The 16,010-nt window shown below is 42.2% G+C and overlaps 1 protein-coding gene across 3 annotated transcripts; it reads left to right on the forward strand.

The window, feature by feature from the left end:
• Positions 1-35: 35 nt before the first annotated feature.
• Positions 36-15,639, forward strand: stt3a (Dolichyl-diphosphooligosaccharide--protein glycosyltransferase subunit STT3A). 3 transcript variants are annotated; one of them, XM_021622430.2, is made up of 17 exons: positions 36-158; positions 2,713-2,832; positions 2,976-3,036; positions 3,156-3,277; positions 3,560-3,705; positions 3,851-3,941; positions 4,034-4,140; positions 8,401-8,565; positions 8,822-9,002; positions 9,412-9,567; positions 9,714-9,805; positions 12,996-13,151; positions 13,549-13,854; positions 13,982-14,084; positions 14,326-14,514; positions 14,768-14,883; positions 15,327-15,639. In XM_021622430.2, exons 2-17 carry the CDS (start codon positions 2,745-2,747, stop codon positions 15,363-15,365), a joined length of 2,118 nt encoding a protein of 705 aa, XP_021478105.1. In that variant the 5' UTR covers positions 36-158; positions 2,713-2,744; the 3' UTR covers positions 15,366-15,639.
• Positions 15,640-16,010: the final 371 nt, after the last annotated feature.

The raw sequence follows: 16,010 nt of genomic DNA on the forward strand, positions 1-16,010 counted from the left end.
GAACGAACAGCGACTGCGCGGCCTGTTTGAATGATAGCTGATGAACGAATCAGGAATGAGAGTTTACTGAGGGCCGGTGCAAGGCCAATAAACACGTTGCATAGTGTGGTTGGGCGGGAACACAAGGTTGTGAGTATATGTGTTACAGCAACGGAGTGGTAAGTGCCGCTCAAAATAGCTGCTACCTCAACGAAAAATATAATTGAACTGCTCTATGGCTCTGTTTGTATGACTATTCTGAAATTAATCACGAGGTGTAACTTTGAGAATAAATGAAAGCAGATTTTCTGTTCATTCATACAGCTAAAGTTAGCAAGTTAGCATGTAAAAAGAAGGCTCAGCCCTCCTTCAGTTTAATGGAATCTGCACTGTCTATTTACAGGAACGGAAAACCCATCAGATAACTGCGTATTGCGTTTAGCTAGGTCAATACATACATGCATATTTGCTAACACATTAAGCTACATTAACTAGCTAGTTAACTTTACCTATTTACCAAAGCCTGGCTGCCAGATTTGTCACTTTTATGTTGCTATTTCTTGGTCATTTCTACATACAACACGAATGTCTTAATAATTTGGTTGAAGAAGGCAGAGAAAGAACCAATGATGTGTTGGAAAGAACTGTATGAATAGCAAGGAATGTTTGCAGTCTAGACGGAGTTGCATCCATTTCCTGGTTTCATTCTTCGCCACATCAAACTGGAAGTGCGCATGTCCTTATCGGGGGCGATTCATTACGCCGGTTCTGCTGCAAAACGTGTCATAAACGGGGATGGACCTACCTGAATTTTCCAATATAAACTTTAATTTTAGTTGCAATGCTTGGACTAATGCTTACACACCTAGTTGGAACAGACTGAATCACGTCTTTTATACCCAGTCAGTGATTTCATCAGGCAAATAATGTTGGTGTAAGACAAGTTGTTAATAATAGATTGCGGTTTTGTGTTTAACATTACTCAAGTGAATTTTCCAATATAATTGGGGTTTAGTTTGTAGACTGAAGGTCCATGTTTTTAAACCCTGAATTACTATGAAAATAATTTATGGAATAGATTTGCCTCATGGCCAATCTACTGACCAAGCTAGTAAAAACTGACTTGTTGGAAGTGTACTTTTTGTGCTGCTTTGATTCATGCACAAGCAATGCAAGTGGGGAAGTTTGGAATGGAGTAGAGGTTGACCGACTGATTTTTCAACGCCGATACCGATTATTGGAGGACCAAAAAAAGACAATACCGATTAATCGGCCGATTTTAAATAAGAAAATATATATTTTACTTATTTGTAATAATGACAATTACAACAATACTGAATGAACACGTATTTTATCTTAATATAATACATAAATAAAATAAACATTTTTTTAGCCTCAAATAAATAATGAAACATGTTCAATTTGGTTTAAATAATGCAAAAACAAAGTGTTGGAGAAGAAAGTAAAAGTGCAATATGTGCCATGTAAAAAAAAAAGCTAACGTTTAAGTTCCTTGCTCAGAACATATGAAAGCTGGTGGTTCCTTTTAACATGAGACTTCAATATTCCAAGTTAAGAGGTTTTAGGTTGTAGTTTATAGTCTTTATAGGACTATTTCTCTCTATACCATTTGTATTCCATATACCTTTTTAATTATATGATGTTCTTATAGGCACTTTAGTATTGCCAGTGTAACCGTATAGCTTCCGTCCCTCTCCTCGCTCGAACCAGGACAACCAACAGCCACCCTCGAAGCAGCGTTACCCATCGCTCCAGAAAAGCAGCGGCCCTTGCAGAGCAAGGGGAACAACCACTCCAAGTCTCAGAGCGAGTGACGTTTGAAACGCTAGTTAGCGCTACCCCGCTAACTAGCTAGCCATTTCACATCGGTTACACAGCCTAATCTAGGGAGTTGATAGGCTTAAAGTCATAAACAGCGCAATGCTTGAAGCATTGCGAAGAGCTGCTGGCAAAATGCACGAAAGTGCTGTTTGAATTAATGCTTACGAGCCTGCTGCTGCCTACCATCGCTCAGTCAGACTGCTCTATTAAATCATAGACTTAATTATAACATAACACACAGAAATACGAGCCTTTCGTCATTAATATGGTAAAATCCGGAAACTATAATTTCGAAAACAAAGCGTTTATTATTATCGCATATGCCCTCACTCTGCGTGCAATGAACACAAGAGACGTGACAATTTCACCTGGTTAATATTGCCTGCTAACCTGGATTTCTTTTAGCTAAATATGCAGGTTTAAAAATATATACGTCTGTGTATTGATTTTAAGAAAGGCATTGATGTTTATGGTTAGGTACACGTTGGAGCAACGACAGTCCTTTTTCCGCGAATGCGCACCGCATCGATTATATGCAACACAGGACACGCTAGATAAACTAGTAATATCATCAACCATGTATAGTTAACTAGTGATTTATGATTGATTGTTTGCTTTTTATAAGATCCCCGAGCTGACAAGGTAAAAATCTGTCATTCTGCCCCTGAACAAGGCAGTTAACCCCACCGTTCCTAGGCCGTCATTGAAAATAAGAATGTGTTCTTAACTAAAAAAAACTGCCAAAATCGGTGTCCAAAAATACCGATTTCCAATTGTTATAAAAACTTGAAATCGGCCCTAATTAATCGGTCATTCCGATTAATCGGTCGACCTCTAGAATGGAGCTTGCTGCCTTGCACCTTCACTGCTAATGTAGATTCTTTCCAATAGGGATAAGCCAAGTTATCACTCCCCGTGTGAAGATGACGAAGTTAGGCTTCCTGCGGCTGTCCTATGAAAAACAGGACACGTTGCTGAAGCTGCTCATCCTGTCTATGGCTGCAATCCTCTGTAAGAACACATACACTTTACATCCCTTTCTGTTACTCTACACTTATATTCCATACTATTATTATTAGGGCCATTGTCGCGGACTCTGATGATGCAACGTGTAGAGATGGTTTAGACTTGTTCTTTCTCCCCCTTCTTGTTAGCCTTTTCCACCAGGCTTTTCTCTGTGTTAAGGTTCGAGAGTGTCATCCATGAGTTTGATCCGTAAGTCCACTGCCTTGGTTTCTTAATACTCAGATTCATGGTAGTTTACAATTTTTCTCAATGTTGTTTAAAACCAGAAATGGAGCATGACCTTGAATGCTTTTCTGCTTCATCCTCAGATACTTTAACTACAGAACAACCCGCTTCTTGGTAGAAGAGGGGTTCTACAACTTTCATAACTGGTTTGATGACCGGGCATGGTACCCTCTGGGGAGAATCATCGGTGGCACTATTTACCCAGGTAGGAATGGGATGACCTGTTCAACACAATACTTTGTACAGTACTTTACATTATAGGGTGATTATCTAGACATTAAAATGTTCAGCTAAAAAAAAGTCCTGTTAAGGTGGCTTTGGGTAATAAAGTCCTTGTGTCACCATTTTTTCCCTCTGTTATATAGATCCTTTCTGTGATTTTGTTTTGGCCTATCCCACAATTTTTTTGGCAACAGCAAGCTGACACGGCTAGTAGCTGAAATACTTGCCCTTCGTTTACTCTTTCTGTTCTGCCCTGTTCCCCCAGGCCTGATGATCACCTCTGCTGCTCTGTACCACGTCCTGAACTTCTTCCACATCACCATTGACATCCGTAACGTCTGTGTCTTTCTGGCTCCCCTCTTCTCCTCCTTCACTGCAATCGTCACCTACCACTTCACCAAGGAGCTCAAGGTAGGTTGCAGCACACCTGGGTCCTGTTCAGGGGGTAGACAACATAAAGAAATGGAGGAAAGCAGGGAGGTAGCCTGAAAATGCTCAAGAGTTCTGAAATGCACTTGTTTCCATGGCTTTCATATCTACAGTCTATTTATTGTAGGATGCAGGTGCTGGGCTCTTGGCTGCTGCCATGATAGCAGTGGTACCTGGCTACATTTCCCGTTCTGTCGCAGGCTCCTATGACAATGAAGGTACAGAAATGGCCTCATCCCCTTAACATGCCAGTTTAAAGGACTTAGCCCATGTTGTGGTCTTTAATATAATTGATTGTTTTTCTGTCCAGGTATTGCCATCTTTTGCATGCTGCTGACGTACTACATGTGGATCAAGGCAGTCAATACAGGCTCCATATACTGGTCCGCCATGTGTGCCCTGGCCTACTTCTACATGGTGAGACAAACGCCTCTAAAATAAAGAAATGATGAGGAACTTTAAGAATCGAGAGAACTTACAAACTGAAAGGTATAGTAACTTAGTCTGTGTTAAAGGTTGTGACACTCCGCTCATGGTGCTCATCTGAAGGAGGCTTTTTTTCACTGCGTTCAGATGAAGAAAAAATATAAAGCGGTGTGCATCGTTATAATAGGATGGCGCCGGAGAAGATGGCAGATGTTTTACGTGCCCCCAACCGATTGTTTTTTTTGTTTGTTTATTTGCATTGTTTAACTTTTTCTTATTTTGTACATCATGTTGCCGCTACAGTCTCTTATGACAAATAACTTCTGGACATCAGGACTGCGATTACTCACCACGGACTAGCAGAATCCTTTTTTTCCTTTAATGAGTCTGACGAGCCCGACGCAAACAATATACTGCTTTCTCGGGATCAGGCCCAGATCCCCGTGATTTGCATGAAGAGGAGGTGGAAAAAAAAGGGTGGGCTGCCTTCTGAGAATTCATAGGCGATTGAATAAACCCCCACCTCCTTCCATTCTGCTAGCAAACATGCAATCTTTGGACATTAAAATAGATGACCTACGTGGAAGATTAAACTACCAACAGGACATTCAAAACTGTAATATCTTATGCTTCACGGAGTCATGGCTGAACAATGACACTATCAACATACAGCTGGCTGGTTATACGCTGCACCGGCAGGATAGAACAGCAGCTTCTGTTAAGACAAGGGGCGGTGGACTATGTACTTTTGTAAATAACAGCTGGTGCACGATATCTAAGGAAGTCTCGAGTTATTGCTCGCCTGAGGTAGAGTATCTCATGATAAACTGTAGACTACACTACCTACCTAGAGAGTTTCTGTATTTTTCGTAGCTGTTTACATACCACCCCAGTCAGAGGCTGGCACTAAGACAGCATTGAATGAGCTGTATTCCACCATAAGCAAACAGGAAAACGCTCACCCAGAGGTGGCACTCCTAGTAGCCGGGGACTTTAATGCAGGGAAACTTAGATCTGTTTTACCAAATTTCTATCAGCATGTTAAATGTGCAACCAGGTTCTTCCGATGGCATTGAGGAGTACACCACATCAGTCATTGGTGTCATCAATAAGTGCATCGATGACATCAATAAGTCCATCGACGACGTCGTCCCCACAGTGACCGTACGTACAGAAGCCATGGATTACAGGCAACATCCGCACTGAGCTAAAGGCTAGAGCTGCCGCTTTCAAGGAGCGGGACTCTAACCCGGAAGCTTATAAGAAATCCCGCTATTCCCCCTGACAAACCATCGAACAGGCAAAGCGTCAGTACAGGACTAAGATCGACTCGTACTACACCGGCTCTGACACTCGTCAGATGTGGCAGGGCTTGCAAACCATTAGACTACAAAGGGAAGCACAGCCGAGAGCTGCCCAGTGACCCGAGCCTACCAGATGAGCTAAACTACTTCTATGCTCGCTTTGAGGCAAATAACACTGAAACATGCATGAGAGCCCCAGCTGTTCTGGAAGACTGTGTGATCACGCTCGCCACAGCCAATGTAAGACCTTTTACCTCTCTGGGATTTGTGGGACGCTAGCATCCCACCTCGCCAACAGCCAGTGAAATTACAGGGCGCCAAATTCAAACAGAAATCTCATAATTAAAATTCCTCAAACATACAAGTATTATACACCATTTTAAAGATCAACTTCTTGTTAATCCAACCACAGTGTCCGATTTACAGTGAAAGCACACCATGCGATTATGTTAGGACAGCACCTAGCCACAGAGAACCATACAGACATTTTGTGAGGACTCTCAAAAGTCAGAAATAGCGATTAAATTAATCACTTACCTTTGATGAACTTCATCTGGTGGCACTCCCAGGACTCCATGTTACACAAATGTTTGTTTTGTTCAATAAAATCCCTCTGTCCAAATACCTCCGTTTTGTTTGCGTTTAGTTCAGTAATCAAAAGGTACAAAACGTGCTCCCAACATCCAGATGAAAAGTAAAAAAGTTCCATTAAAGTTCGTCAACATGTCAAACGATGTTTATAATCAATCGTTTGGATCTTTTTATCATAAATATTCAATAATATTTCAACCGAACAATACCGTTGTCATTAGAAAGGAAAGAGAACGAACGGCGCGGTTCACGGCCACGCACGATAAACAACTCATGACTTTCAGCTGAGCCACTTACTGAGTGGTCTTATTCTCTCCCCTTTCACAATAGAAGCCTGAAACAACTTCTAAAGACTTGACATCTACTGGAAGCCTTGGGAAGTGCAATCTGACCCCACAGGCACTGGATAGGCATTCACTTAAAAAATGACAAACCTCAAAATTCCCACTTCCTGGTTGGATTTTTCTCAGGATTCGCCTGCCATATGAGTTCTGTTATACTCAGACATTATTTTAACAGTTTTGGAAACTTTAGTGTTTTCTATCCAAATCTACCAATTATATGCATATCCTAGCTTCTGGGCCTGAGTAGCAGGCAATTTACTCTGGGCACGCTTTTCAACCAAACTTCCCAATGCTGCCCCCTATCCCAATGAAGTTAAACAGGTCAGCATTCACAAGGCTGCAGTGCCAGATGGATTATCAGGACGTGTACTGCGAGCATGCGCTAACCAACTGGCAAGTGTCTATACTGACATTTTCAACCACTCCCTGTCCGAGTCTGTAATACCAACCTGTATTAAGCAGACCACCATAGTGCCTGTGCCCAAGAACTCGAAGGTAACCTGCCTAAACAACGTCCAACCCGTAGCACTCACATCTGTAGCCATGAAGTGCTTCGAAAGGCTGGTCATGGCTCACATTAACACCATAATCCCAGAAACCCTAGACCCACTCCAATTTGTATACCGCCCCAACAGATCCACAAGTGATGCAATCTCAATTGCACTCCACACTGTCCTTTCCCACCTGGACAAAAGGAACACCTATGTGAGAATGCTGTTCATTGACTACAGCTCAGCATTCAACACCATAGTGCCCTCAACTCATCAATAAGCTAAGGACCCTGGGACTAAACACCTCCCTCTGCAACTAGATCCTGGACTTCCAGACGCGCCCCCAGGTGGTAAGGGTAGATAACAACATCTGCCACGCTGATCCTCAACACAGGGGCCCGTCAGGGGTGTGTGCTCAGTCCCCTCCTGTACTCCCTGTTCACTCATGACTGCACGACTCCAACACCATTAAGTTTGCCGATGACACAACGGTGATAGGTCTGATCAATGACAATACAGCCTATAGGGAGGAGGACAGAGACCTGACCGTGTGGTGTGAGGACAACAACCTCTCCTTCAATGTGATCAAGACCAAGGATATGATTGTGGACTACAGGAAAAGAGGACCGAGCACTCCCCTATTCTCATCGATCGGGCTGCAGTGGAGCAGGTTGAGAGCTTCAAGTTCCTTGGCATCCACATCACCAACAAACTAACATGGTCCAAGCACACCAAGACCATCATGAAGAGGGCACGACAAAACCTATTCCCCCTCAGGAGACTGACATTTTTTGCCATGGATCCTCAAAATGTTCTACAGCTGCACCATCAAGAGCATCCTGACTGGTTGCATCACTGCCTGGTATGGCAACTGCTCGGCCTCCGACCTCAAGGCACTACAGAGGGTAGGGCGAACGGCCCAGTACATCACTGGGGCCAAGCTTCCTGCCATCCAGGACCTCTATACCAGGTGGTGTCAGAGGAAGGCTGTAAAAATTGTCAGACTCCAGCCACCGTAGCCATGGACTGTTCTTTCTGCTACGGCAGGCTACGGCAAGGTACCAGAGCGCCAAGTCTAGGTCCAAGAGGCTTCTAAACAGCTTCTACCCCCAAGCCATAAGACTCCTGAACACCTAATAAAATGGCTACCCAGACTATTTGCATTGCCCCCCCCCCCCTCTTTTACACCGCTGCTACTCTCTGTTGTTATCATCTATGCGTAGTCACTTTATTAATAACTTTACCTACATGTACATATTACCTCAACTAACCGGTGCCCCCGCACATTGGCTCTGTACTGGTACCCCCCCCCCCCCCCCCTCTTGAATTACTTGTTACTTTTATTTCTTATTCTTAACCATATTTTATTTTAACTGCATTGTTGGTTAGGGCCTCGTAAGTAAGCATTTCATTGTAATACAACGCCTGTTGTATTCGGCGCAAGTGACTAATAAAATTGTATTTAATATGAGGCAAAAACGTTAAACAAACTGAACACACCCCTTATGTCTTTGTCTATAGGTGTCCTCCTGGGGTGGCTATGTGTTCCTGATCAACCTCATCCCCCTCCACGTGCTGGTCCTCATGCTCACCGGCCGCTTCTCCCACCGTATCTACGTGGCCTACTGCACCGTCTACTGCCTGGGAACCATCCTCTCCATGCAGATCTCTTTTGTCGGCTTCCAAGTAAAAAAAAGAAAAACGTATTCTCTCCCTTCATTCGCATAGACACAGCAGCTGCCTTGTCAGTTGTTAAACTGCATGTCCGTTGCATGTTATCTTGTGAAGACAACATGGGTCCATATGATGGCCCAATATGATTATTTACAATGATTAAGCCATCATATATTGTACGATCAGTCATTTTTGCTGGTGGAGAGATTTTGGGAAACACACACACAGTTCATTCAACTCCTTGTCTCCCTCTCATCTCCATTTGAAGCCAGTGCAGTCGTCTGAGCACATGGCAGCATTCGGGGTGTTTGGCCTATGTCAGATTCATGCCTTTGTGGACTACCTGCGCAGCAAGCTAAACGCCCAGCAGTTTGAGGTCCTCTTCAAGAGCGTCATCTCCCTGGTGGGCTTCGTACTGCTCTCTGTGGGCACTGTGCTCATGCTAACCGGTAAGAGGCTCGCCAAGGATCCACTCAGTAAAATATGCTCATTCAAGTCCAGTTAAAATATTTGAAAGAACCAATACTGCTGTATTTGAATTCAGGTCTGCCACTCAGACAGGCCTGGGCAATGCCTCTACTCTACTCAGTAATGTAGGCTTCTATTTATAGGCCTGTATGGTCGTTCAAAGGTTGTTTGTTGTTGAACCTGTAATTGCATTTCTCTATCAACACAATTCCTCTATAAATTTGAGATTCTCCACATTTAAAATGCCTTTTTTAGGAACATACTGATATGGTCAAGATTAAGAAAATGCAAAACAGTATACCCATTAAGTATCAGAACTACAGTAAGTGATTTGGTAGTGCCTTTTTATTTGACATGACTTGACTGTGTTGTGATTGTTGTATTTCTCAGGGAAGATCTCCCCCTGGACGGGTCGTTTCTACTCACTGCTGGACCCATCTTACGCCAAGAACAACATCCCCATCATCGCCTCTGTGTCTGAGCACCAGCCCACCACCTGGTCCTCCTACTACTTTGACCTGCAGCTGCTCGTCTTCATGTTCCCAGGTACATAGATTATTCTCAATCAGTCTTGAATGTCAGAATCTTGCTGGTGAAATTATTTTTAGATGAATGGATCGATCAGAATACCTTTGGGACAAAGGTACAAAAATCACTTGCTTTAATGAACCTGCGTTGCTTCCTCCTGACAGTGGGTCTGTATTACTGCTTCAATAACCTGTCTGATGCAAGGATCTTCATCATCATGTATGGAGTCACCAGCATGTACTTCTCAGCTGTCATGGTAAGTCAGCTAGCTGATTAGAATGAGAGGAATATTTGACACCATACATTTAAAATATTCCAATATTTCTGCTGTTGTGAGTAGTACTTGCACATGGTCAGATCAAACCAAATGTATTTATATAGCCCTTCGTACATCAGCTGATATCTCAAAGTGCTGTACAGAAACCCAGCCTGAAACCCCAAACAGCAAGCAATGCAGGTGGTACCTAACTGTCAGCTCTAGGGTTGTCATGATACCAGAATTCAATACTGATACCAGGTTTAGTTGCAAAATACTCAACCAAAATGATACTTAATGTCGAAATGATACCACACCAAGAAAAATAGCGTATTGGCTAAAGTCACTGACTGTCCTTTATTTTTCAAAACTTTTCTTTTTTTTTACATTTTGAACTACTGAAATAACAAATAGAATATCTATTCAATTTCTTTCAAAAATAAAACCATATTAAATAACAGAAGAATGTCGTAAAATGTCCTTATGCGACTCGGCGCATATAAAATAATTTTACAATGGCCATAATATTGGATCAAATTACATTCATTTGACCTATGATTCATTACAGTTAAATAATTATGTATTAATTGAATAGTTTAGTTCCAAAACAACGAACACTTTGAAACTCATTTTAAGTTTATACACAATGGATTTTATACAGCATACTACCATTCCGAGTGCATTTCAACTCCCAGGGTGCAATGCTCCGCCCAGGGCTGCTGGCTGGCTAGTGGCTACTGCTAGCAAGCCCAGACAAATAAAGTTGTTTAATTTAAATAAATTGCTGTCATAGCTAAATGAGTGCATTTCACATTACTTTTGGGTTGTAATCGTATTATAATTCTCACATGAATGTCATGCTGAAAATGCTGTATGTTCATGTCAATGCCACTCAAAAATAATTAGAATTTAGTTGCTAGTAGAATAACATTACAATGCAAAATGTCATGTGTAGAATCATTTGTCATTTTGCAACTAAACCTCCCTTGCGCTGCTTTATAACACCTTTTGCATAGTGGTTTCTCTGTGCTGGCCCTCATCTGCTCTGTAAGCAAAATATTTTCCGTTGTTCCCCACGATTACATTGGGGAGGGGACTGTGGATCGTTCTCAGTCCTTTCGTTAGGCTAACGCGATATCTCAGACAGCACTGGCCTGATTTTGATGAAACTTGGGTGAATGAATTGTCTTGCCATAGAGATCCGGATTTACAAAATTACACCGTTTGGCCCAAGTCAGGAGCTATAGTAATTAACTGAAATTTGTGTCACACCAGAGGAAGAGGCGATGCTAGAGTGGGAACTGGGCCCAAAATCTGTCTTCTCCAGCAGGTGGTGATTTTTCTTTGCCACGTCACAGGGAGTGGATTAGGTTAAAAAAAAATCTAAACTCAGTTTTTTTTTTGTATTTGTGCTTTACTAATTATATTTGACTACCTTTACTTCACTACCTTCCTAAAGAAAATGTACTTTTTATTCCATACATTTTCCTTGACATGAAAAAGTTATTTCCAATGCTTAGCAGGATAGGAAAATTGTCCAATTCACACACTTGTCAAGATAACATCCCTGGTCATCCCTACTGCCTCTGATCTGAAGGACTTGCGGATCACAAATGCTTACACCGCACCAAAACCGGCTGCAAATTGATTTTGGCCTCCCCCACCAAACGCGATCACGACACGCAGGTTGAAATATCAAAACAAACTCTGAACCAATTGTATTAATTTGGGGACAGGTCGAAAAGCATTAAACATTTATGGCAATTTAGCTAGCTAGCTTGCAGTTGCTAGCTAATTTGTCCTGGGATATAAATGTTGAATTGTCATTTTACCTGAAATGCATAAGGTCCTCTACTCTGACAAGTAATCCACAGAAAACGGTCAACCGAATCGTTTCTAGTAATCTATCCTCCTCCCAGGCTTTTTCTTCTTTGGACTTTATATGGAAATTGGCATCTAACTTTCATAGTTACCACGACGACCGACCAAACTCAGTTCATCTTTCAATCACCCATGTGGGTATAACCAATGAGGGGATGGCACGTGGTTATCTGCTTCTATAAACCAATGAGGAGATGGGAGAGGCAGGACTTGCACCACATTCAGCGTCACAAATAGTACCGACTTCTATTTTAGTGAAGCAATTCTTTTTAAACTATTTTTTGCCGGATTTAAAATTTCCAACATTTTGGTTTGGCTATTTGTTAGTCAGCTTGTCTATAATTCGATACATGCAGCTTCTCTTCTGTCATTATATGTTGCCCGAGAAGACTGAATAAACCGTTGCTCACCAGAATGTCATAAATCAGTAGAATGAATGCCTCCATCTAGTTGATATGGGTAAAGTTCTCTTTCAGCTCTGCTTCTTTCACGGAGCAAAGCCATTTAGGGGCTTGGTTTCAAATGTTTGTGTTATTGCATTTTATAAGATTTTCTGTGCAAAATTTCCAAATTACATCATTTTGACTGGTTGAAAGGAAATAGAAAGCTGTGAGAATTACCTAACATGTTTCTGGTAAGATTTCATTTCAGCTTGGATGCATATTTTGTGCTTTTATGATACTAATAAAGATAGCACCTCTACAGATGGTATCTAACTGTGCATTCGCATTATCTCAAGATGCTGAAATAAATCCTCTTTCCCAACTCCTGTTCCAGGGTCAAAATTTAGCCTACATTTGGTGTATCATTTTACTGTAAGAAATGCTTACTTCTGCAGGAGTTATATTAAGGCTATGTGAGAGATTATAGACCTATAGTCAGTGTCCAGATATCAGTTTCCAATTAACCCATCTGAACAATAGGCTACAGTTCCCTTGATGTGACATAGTCCTATTTGAAGTCCCCGTCTTGTGACTCAAATTTGTATAGCGCCTCACAATCGCATGCTATCATCCTATTTTACCACTTCAACAAATATTTTCCCAAACGTTACTTTTCTGGCCCTCCCTTTATTTTCAACTCTCCATTTTGCAGCTTATCTTATTGAATTAAACTCCTACTTTTTTGCCTCCATGGATTGACTAACTTTTTCTGCCTGTTCCTAAAAGCATTTGGCGATTGGAGTATAGGCTATTTGGTGCATGTACAGTTAGGCCCTAAAGCTTATGAACTAATGCCAGATAGCCTAAAATAATGAAAGAAAAGCCGAGCAGGTGTGTTTAACTGATCCAGCTGCTTCTCTCCTCAGGTGCGTCTGATGCTGGTCCTGGCCCCAGTCATGTGCATCCTGTCAGGCATTGGTGTGTCCCAGGTCCTCACAACTTACATGAAGAACCTGGATATCAGCCGGCCAGACAAGAAGAGCAAGAAGCAGCAGGACGCCACCTACCCCTTCAAGAACGAGGTAAGAGAGGAAGGATACTTCAAATTGTATTTGTCACATGCGCCAAATATAACAACCATGCTATCTACAAGGGTTACCGGTACCAAGTCAATGTGCAGGGGTATGGGGTAGCTGAGGTAATATGTACATGTAGGTAGGGGTAAAGTGACTATGCATTGATAATAAGCAGAGTAGCAGCAGTGTGTGTGAATGTTTGTTTATATTACTGAAATGCAGCACTGAGAATGTATCCATTGCTACTGGATGTCATTCCAACTTTTGGTAAGGGCTGATAAGGGACCTCTAGTGAGATCTAGGCCCGGTCCAGTAACAACCGTTAAACCCTAGACACTTGTATAGATCTGAAAGTCTTTCTAGTATTTGTTCCACTGATATCCTGTACCATTTTGTCTACCAGGTGGCCAGTGGGATGATTCTGGTCATGACCTTCTTCCTCATCACTTACACCTTTCACTCCACCTGGGTGACCAGCGAGGCCTACTCCTCTCCCTCTATTGTCCTGTCAGCCCGCGGTGGAGACGGCAGCCGCATCATCTTTGACGACTTCAGAGAGGCCTACTACTGGCTACGCCACAACACTCCAGTGGATGCTAAAGTGATGTCATGGTGGGATTACGGCTATCAGATAACGGCCATGGCCAATCGAACAATTCTAGTGGACAACAACACGTGGAACAACACACACATCTCCAGAGTGGGCCAGGTGAGGTGTTTTTTGTATTGATGACTTAACATGGGACTGATAAGTGGGAAAATCCTATCATCTGTTAATGGCTGCTTGGTACCTGTGACTGCTGAACTTCAATTAAACTGTTTCTGTTGACCGGTAGGCCATGGCGTCCACTGAGGAAAAGGCCTATGAGATCATGCGGGAGCTAGATGTCAGCTACGTCCTGGTGATCTTTGGTGGACTAACGGGGTACTCATCAGACGGTATGTCTACAAAGCCAGTGGAAACTATCAATGCCCATCACTTTGTTGAATTATTACAGCTTCTTATTATTACAGCATTTTAACATATTTCATATTACATTATTTAACTCATTACATTATTTAACTTAGTTGTCAATGCCTAATACATACATTAGATGGAGCACCTTTTGCATGTCCATAAATAAATTTGAATGTCAATCATGCTTTAGGTCTGCTAACACTTCCTCTATCCTCTGTGCAGACATTAACAAGTTCCTGTGGATGGTGCGTATAGGTGGTAGCACAGACACAGGGAAGCACATCAAGGAGCACGACTACTACACCCCCACTGGAGAGTTCCGTGTGGACCGAGAGGGCTCCCCCGTCCTGCTCAACTGCCTCATGTACAAGATGTGCTACTACCGCTTCGGGCAGGTCTATACAGAGGCCAGTGAGTAACCCTGCATGATTATAATCCATATGGCAGGTCTGCTCCGAAACTATCTAGTATCAGGTATGCTTGTCTGACATCATCCTCTATCCCTTCAAACTAATATCCTATTTCTCATGATTTTTCAATGATTTCCTGAAGTATCAGAATAGCATTATACCTCATAACATGTCTCCACAGAGGACTGTGTGAAAATATTATATTCCTCTTCATCATCTTGGCCCTAGTCCTGATTTTCTAACCCTTGTTCCAGAGCGCCCCCCTGGCTATGACAGAGTACGAAATGCTGAGATTGGCAACAAGGACTTTGAGCTGGATGTGCTGGAGGAGGCCTACACTACAGAGCACTGGCTGGTCAGGATATACAAGGTAAACTTTCTTTCTGTGACTACTGTCTTACTCTCCTCTGTATTTATTCAGTCCCACCCGTAGAGTACCAGGCCATTCCAGGGGGTTATTTATATGAAATGTCTCTAGTTGAATGTGTTTTCACCTTATCGGCTCAGGTATTCGAGCCAGCGACGTCTCCGTTACTGGCCCAACACTCTAACTACTAGGCTACCTGCCATTACATGTAAACCCCTCAAACTCCACTCTGGACCTCGAAGCCAGTCACACTGCATTTATTTCATTGTTCCTCCCCTAATCAGGGACTGATTTAGACCTGGAACACCAGGTGGGTATAATTAATTATGAGGTAGAACAGAAAACCAGCAGGCTACGGACCTCTTAGGGTAAGAGTTGAATACCCCCTGATGTAGACACTTATTTTAAACACATTATTAACACTGTCCTGTGTTTACCCCCTTGAGGTGAAAGATCTGGATAACCGAGGGCTCTCACGGACGTAAAGCCCTCCAACCCGTCATCGTTCATGCACCTCTTTTAGCACACAGCACTGAAAAGCCTTCCCCTGTGGTCTAACTTTTTCATTTTGTTTGTAGAATTATTTTTTGTTTTTTGTACTTACCAATGTGGAGTCTCTCTCGTCTGGGAATGGAAGGAGGTAGTGTTTCATAATGTCCAATCAAATATCAAGGAGTGATTTCTGCAATCAGTGGCCAAAAGAACGAGCTTTGAATTTTTACAATTTGGTCAATTAAAGGAGGCATAAATGTGACAAAATGGCATGTTGTCTGTCATTTTTTTTGTTTTGAATTTTCTTTGCACAGTACAATGCATTCTTTGGCATATTTGTTTTCCCCAAAAGCTTTATAGGAGTCAAGATTTGGCAACCTTTTCAACTCACAAATTGTTTTGATGATTTTGCTTACTGAATACCAAGACAATGGCATGATTTGAACTGTGGGGGGAAAAGTACTATATATGCAGTGGTAACTGTGGTCACATTTCACAGAAAAGGAACACAGGTTTTTCTAAATGGGTCACCTACACTGTATATAGCTGCAGTTTCTCAAGGTTCAAAAGCCTTGTTCACATTGGCAGTTTAAGTGACACTTTTTAAAGAAATGCATATCCAATTCTAATGTTCTTTT

Source organism: Oncorhynchus mykiss, chromosome 12, assembly GCF_013265735.2.
Source record: "Oncorhynchus mykiss isolate Arlee chromosome 12, USDA_OmykA_1.1, whole genome shotgun sequence".
Taxonomy (NCBI): Eukaryota; Metazoa; Chordata; class Actinopteri; order Salmoniformes; family Salmonidae; genus Oncorhynchus; species Oncorhynchus mykiss.

What these genes read in the sequence shown, in the direction of transcription:
- stt3a (XM_021622429.2), top strand. Translation starts at nt 2,745, where the DNA reads ATGACGAAGTTAGGCTTCCTGCGGCTGTCCTATGAAAAACAGGACACG. An exon ending in GCTCGTCTTCATGTTCCCAG is followed by an intron (nt 9,568 to 9,713) that starts GTACATAGATTA and finishes TCCTCCTGACAG; the next exon opens with TGGGTCTGTATTACTGCTTC. An exon ending in ACATCTCCAGAGTGGGCCAG is followed by an intron (nt 13,855 to 13,981) that starts GTGAGGTGTTTT and finishes GTTGACCGGTAG; the next exon opens with GCCATGGCGTCCACTGAGGA.